Source organism: Lipotes vexillifer, unplaced genomic scaffold (assembly GCF_000442215.2).
Source record: "Lipotes vexillifer unplaced genomic scaffold, Lipotes_vexillifer_v1.1 scaffold1346, whole genome shotgun sequence".
Taxonomy (NCBI): Eukaryota; Metazoa; Chordata; class Mammalia; order Artiodactyla; family Lipotidae; genus Lipotes; species Lipotes vexillifer.
The window spans coordinates 385,380-391,379 of record NW_006791409.1 but is presented as its reverse complement, the minus strand read 5'-3'; the positions used below and the strand labels follow the sequence as shown (position 1 = coordinate 391,379).

Sequence of the window (6,000 nt, the reverse complement as noted above, 5' to 3'; positions counted from 1 at the left end):
AAAAAAAAAAAAAAAAAAAAAAAAGTAAGCATCAACTACATTACTTCCAGTTTCCCACTCTTCTGTTGAAAGACAAAACGAAAAAATAAAATTCACTTCTGAGCTACCAGAAATTTAAAAATCAAAATGAATTATTTGGAAGTGAGTAGGTAGTCTCTTTAAGAACAATTTAATATTCCCTAAGCAAGGTGGATTTTGGTAAGATACAAGGAAAACTCTATTCATAAGTAAATTCTTGTTTCATTGAAAGACTATAGTAACTAAATGGGTCTTTTTAAGTATCTCTGGAATAATTTTTAAATGTTCATAGTGAGTAAATCAGGTTGGGGATTAGAAAGTAAGCTAGTCATTTTTTTCCAAAGCAACCAAACAAATAATAGAGAAGAAATTTGGATACTATTTTAATTTCTACCCATTCTTCACAGGAACCAACACCTCCCTAGAAATCTAGTTTACTTTGAAATCATCACCTCTCCATAATATATTCTGATTTGAAGTTATCCATGTATAAGAACTTACCTAAAAGGAAACACATTTTTACCTAAGAGATAAGCCCAGCATCGCTTAAATTTAGGGAAAATCAAGAAACACGAACATGTCCCCACTTAACGGACATAAATGTTTACTTATTTGTTTCGTAGACAATCTGATTAGAGGCACTGAAGTTTCTCTCCTAGGCTCAGATGACTATCACACTTAGCTCTAGCCACATACTCCTAAGCTGTCACAAAGAATACGATTTGACACAAGAGAAAGGAACCTTTACACTGCTATCGAGGTTATCTTAATATCAATAAAAGCAGCATTCTGATTATATTTGGAACCAACTGTTTTTAATCTTTGAAAAAAGCAGAAACCTTTTTCACAGTCAAGGATTAAGGAAATATTCTTTCTTTGTTACAAAGGAGATGTGGTTATGAAGCACTGGGGAGTGAGTGCTGAATACAGAACACTTTCTCCTTATGCTTCTCCCAAGCCGTAAGCACAGCTCACAGCTGGTCTCTGCTCTAGGATGCTTTTCTGGAGGAACAACTCACCAGTGCAAGCCCACTTGAGAAGTGAGAAAAATGTTTTCTCATTTTTAATGCAGCTGTCACATTTTCAAAACCCTCCATCCTTCAGCCACCAAGTGGTGAAATGAAAATGTGTTATAAAACACTGCCCCCTGGAGTATTCTGGAAGGAACATCTTTTTTTTTTTTTTTTTAAAGGGCTGGGCAGGGGGATACTTTCCAGTTCTTTACTAAACACTACAGAATTTCTAAGAAGCAAAAGAAAACCACAGTCAGGAAGTAAATGAATAAAGTTGAGAGGGATGTGTACAATTTTAACCTTTATTAGGTTCCTGTTGCTAAGGAATACTGGCCCTGTCAATGATCTGACTAACGTTGCTCAAAAGTTAAAACCCCACATGATTGAATAGGTGAAAAGATGTTTTGCACAAGTGCCACAGAGAAGAAAAAATAATAAATTAAAAAGTGAATTGAACATTATGAGAATAAAATAAACTGAGTCAGCATTCCTAAGATGTGAAGCTATCACATAAGATATTAAGATATACATATTCGATCCATATCTATTCTAGAATAATAAATCACAGCAGCCATAACATTCTGTGGCCTCCACTAGCATTCCTCTGCTGTCCCATTTGGAGGTTATATTTATCTATTTTAAAATTAAAATTAGTTAAATTAACCTAACATATGTTTCCTCTCCTTCCCTTAACTCAGACACACAAAAGGCATATAATAACAAAAAGAAACCATCTTTGTCTGTACATAATAAGTTGTGCATACATTTCCCCTTGCGCTTCTGTGAAGGGCTCTTCCACGTACAGAAGAAACAAGCCATATGCACCTGTACCCTCATCCCCTACCTTTCTGACACTATCTTCTCACAGCACAAGAGCAAAGTATCTCTATTTTAAAGCGCCTTGTCTTCAACACAACTGATGGCAATTTTATACTTAATATTGATCCCTTCATTTGAGAGATCAAAAGCATGTATGGGTCAATTCTCTGCCCATAAAAGAAAAGCTTTGTTTGTGTTAAATGAAAAGGAAGGGACTTTACCATGAAAGAAAAAGCCTACCAGAATCAGAAACACAAAGCGGTTCTGAGGAATAGTGTCAACATTTACTTCTAACAGAGTCACATAAAACCTTCATTTGTTCCATATCCTATAAAGCTGCAAAAGGTCACCTGTAGGAATCCCCAAACGTGGTCCCAGACAGGTGGTGCTTGTACCCGGGTGCATTCACATTGCTGCGGCCGCCCCGGTGCAGGCCTGGCCCGAGTGGTCTGAAGAGGCGCAGGGCGCAGGGGCTCGGAAGGTGAGTTCCATTCTGTTCTCCAACTTCACCGACTGTTGGTTGGTAGAGTGCAACAAAATTTTACCAATGGGAACACGTATTTTAATTTACCTTCCAGGAGAGTTTCTGGGAATAACTTTGCTGTTATTATTTAAACTATAATAGTATAAACCTTAAAACATCTACATTATTTGTTTTATTTTGGCAAAATTAAAGCATCTTTTGGAAAAAAAAAAAAAGGCAATCCCAAAATACAGGGCTTTCTTAGAAAGCAACATGCATCATATCTTGAACAAGTTACCCAAGCAGTTTCTCCCTCCTACAAACAGACACGATGAATCCGTGTTTCTGGGAACTTCTCTTTGTCCAAGCTGCTCCCTGAGAGGTGAGGCTAAACTTACTGGGAAGCAGGACGATGTTCACGGCTTGTACTGTGGATGCTTCTGGAACATCTTTTGCTCTGCCCACAAACAGAAGAGTATCTACTGGCTTTCTCCAGAGATGCTTTTTTTTGCCCTCAATTCAGAGTTTAATGTCCTGGGACTCTGACATTTTGGCAAGTGTCTTCTTAACCCGCAGTGCTGTCAGTCTTGAAGCAGGATTGTGAGCCCAGCATTCTGTCATGAGTTTCCCCATCTGCCTTAGACACTGCGGGAAGGAAAAGGAAAACTGGAGTTAGAAAAACGTATTATCTGTAAGGTTGGCACTTGGTATTGGCTTTTAGTTTTGGGTTTCTGAAGTTTGAATATATATTTTTAAAGATACTCTTAAAACCATGTAGGCATAAAATTCCATAAAAATTCTTCTCTCATCATGCAAAGCTTAAATGATGAAAACAGATTTTCATGGCTTCCTTGTGACAGGAGCAAGCAGGTGGTTTTGCTGATTGTACAAGAGCGCCTCTGAAGTCAGATTAAACACATACAAAAATACCCAGGGAGTCTGTATTCCACTGCACACTCCCGGATTGTTTCTAACACTCGGTGAGCTCAAATCTTTTATCTAATTCCATACTATTCAAACAAACATGGTTATTCCTAAATCACAGCTGTCAGCTACAATAATAGCATCACATTGTACCATTTAACAAGATTAATGACCTGTGCACAGCCTCACTACAACTTTCTCCTGTGTTCTCCTGTGGTACATCAATTATTGGCCTTCCTGTTGAAAAGCACAATTTCACTTCATTAGAAATCCTCAGTGAAGGGATTCTGAGTAATACCAATGCCCATAACCACCTTCAAAATAATATAAATTCCAGCATTTCATAAAGCTTTCTGCACAGCTCACTGGAAAACATATGTATTATTTAGCATTTCAGTAACTGGCCACAAAACCAATGAACCAAAGGTTATTTTGAAATGCATTTAACAGTGAAGAACTCGTTTATAAACAGTGTTCTGTCCACTTGTCTGCACTGACTTTGGTACATTTTTTTCACGGATGCTTCAAACTCCTCTCTGAATGTTCCTGGACAGGTTTAGAGGCTCAGAGGGCAGGTGGGGCAGGAAAGGCAAGGTTGGCCGGCTCACTCCTTCCTCTGGGCAGCTCCTTGTTAGATCTGGTTAGGTTTCACCAGGATCCTTATTGACGAAGATCCACAGCACAGTCGGGCATCTCAACTAGGTCAACTTGTACCACTTCTGTGTATAGAAAACCGAATTCTTCAGATGCCTTACTTTTCTCTCATCAAAACGGGAGAATGGGCTTCCCTGGTGGCGAAGTGGTTGAGAATCTGCCTGCCAATGCAGACGACACAGGTTCGAGCCCTGGTCTGGGAAGATCCCACATGCCATGGAGCAACTGGGCCCGTGAGCCACAATTACTGAGCCTGCGCGTCTGGAGCCTGTGCTCCGCAACAACAGAGGCCGCGATAGTGAGAGGCCTGCGCACCGCGATGAAGAGTGACCCCCACTTGCCACAACTAGAGAAAGCCCATGCACAGAAATGAAGACCCAACACAGCCATAAATAAATAAATAAATAAATACATTGTGTATTATTAAAAAAAAAAAAAAACAAAAAACGGGAGAATGCTGTACGTGAGTTTGTCATGGAGAAAATTCATGATGCTTTACAAACACACGTGCAGTTATTTAACGGCCTTTATGCAAGTGTCAGGACATCACCAACAAATGAAATAATGTTATCGATTATGCAGGCTAAATGCTGACCCATTCAATGTATTTTGGAAGTGGCAAAATCAAACAGGAGAAAGGAACAGATAATTTAACACACTGCACTTAGCTCCATATAAATTACTGCCATGAGGCATCCTTACCATCACAGCAAAGAAAAAGAATTCCTGTGATAAATATTTGGAATTTTGGCAAAAGGAGAAAAGTCTGTTTTGACACTGGTCACAACCACATGGTGACCTACAGCCTCACCTCATCACTGCTCCACCGGTTGGGGAAGGAGGGACGCAGCTTCTTGATACACACGATCTCTCTCATGTCCTCATAAGAGGGATCGCTGGGCACTAGATCATGATAGGGAAGCTGATATTCTTCCACTATACCTGAAAATATGGTTTCATTAACGTTATTATTTTCTGTGAAGAGGAAATAAAAGTCTAACAAATAAACTATTCTCTAAGGAAAGTTCTATCGGTACCAAAGACAAGTTCAGGTTGAAAAACAGCGAAAACAAAAGCAAAAACAGCAACAACCTTGAAAACAATGTGCCCAAACGATACGATCTAATTTTTAAAAATGAAAAGAAAGCATAATGAAACATATTATATGACTTCAAGCCTTTTTTCTAACTTCCAAAAGCTAAGTAAACAAGCATCTCAAGTTTACTTCTGATTTTATAAAGGCTCTTGTACTGTGCGCCAACGTTTTAAAATCTATATTAAATCTCGTTGCAAATTTGCCAGACACACCCCAAATGCATACTGCACAATATGTAACTATTTCTACTACTGCAGCATGTGCTTATGAACCTCATAATAAATTTGGCAGTGTATACTACTTGAACAAAATGTCAGATTTACATTTTTTCTGCTTAATCATAAGAATGCATTTTTGCACATTTAAAATTTGGAAAACTATACACACCTAAAAATATTAACCATGATTTTTAGGTGCAATGACTGTCTGATTTTTCTTCTTTAAATTTCCTGCATCTATCTGAACTGTCTACAAGAAATATATCACTATTAGAAAAAAAAAATGTTGTGTTGAAAGAACGGTTAAGAAATACAAAAGAATGTCATCTTTAAGGAAAGGTACTTATCATGCTAAATTCTATCCTATTTCATTTCCCTAGTATCTAATTTCTACCTTTTTTCCTCTTGTCCTTTAAAATAGCAGGCTACCTGTGTCTTCTTTCTGACCTTATTTGAGTAACTCCTCACAGTAATTATAAGCAGCCTCTGTCCTCAGAGGATGCTGCTCTGAACAATCTTTCCAGAGAACCCTTTCTCCCTATGCTAAATCATCTTTTATAGAAATTTCATTGCTTTTTATCTGAACAAGATGATACTGTGGTGCTCCAAAGACAATGGTGCTTCAAGGACAAAGGACAACCCTGCCTGAAAAACTTTCAGCGGTACACCCCCTACCAGACTCTTAATCGCCCTCCCCACCATGTTGCCATGGTTACGAAATTCCTGAGCCCACCTGGGCGACGCCCACCTGGGCAACAGGACCTGTCCCAAACAAGGAAAGGCATATGCCCTGTC

The 6,000-nt window shown here is 38.6% G+C and overlaps 1 protein-coding gene across 3 annotated transcripts in view; it reads right to left on the bottom strand.

Moving 5' to 3' along the window:
- Positions 1-1,207: 1,207 nt before the first annotated feature.
- Positions 1,208-6,000, bottom strand: part of BMPR1B (bone morphogenetic protein receptor type 1B) — a 168,131-nt gene continuing 163,338 nt past the window's right edge. For 2 of the 3 annotated variants that reach the window (XM_007464390.1, XM_007464389.1), the window contains exons 10-11: positions 4,703-4,833; positions 2,116-2,958 (exon numbers count right to left, since the gene is read on the bottom strand). In XM_007464390.1, coding sequence (XP_007464452.1) covers positions 2,833-2,958; positions 4,703-4,833 — 257 coding nt within the window. In that variant the 3' untranslated portion in view covers positions 2,116-2,832. Of the gene's footprint in view, positions 2,959-4,702; positions 4,834-6,000 lie in introns of all 3 variants that reach the window. The other variant, XM_007464391.1, reaches the window with a different exon arrangement.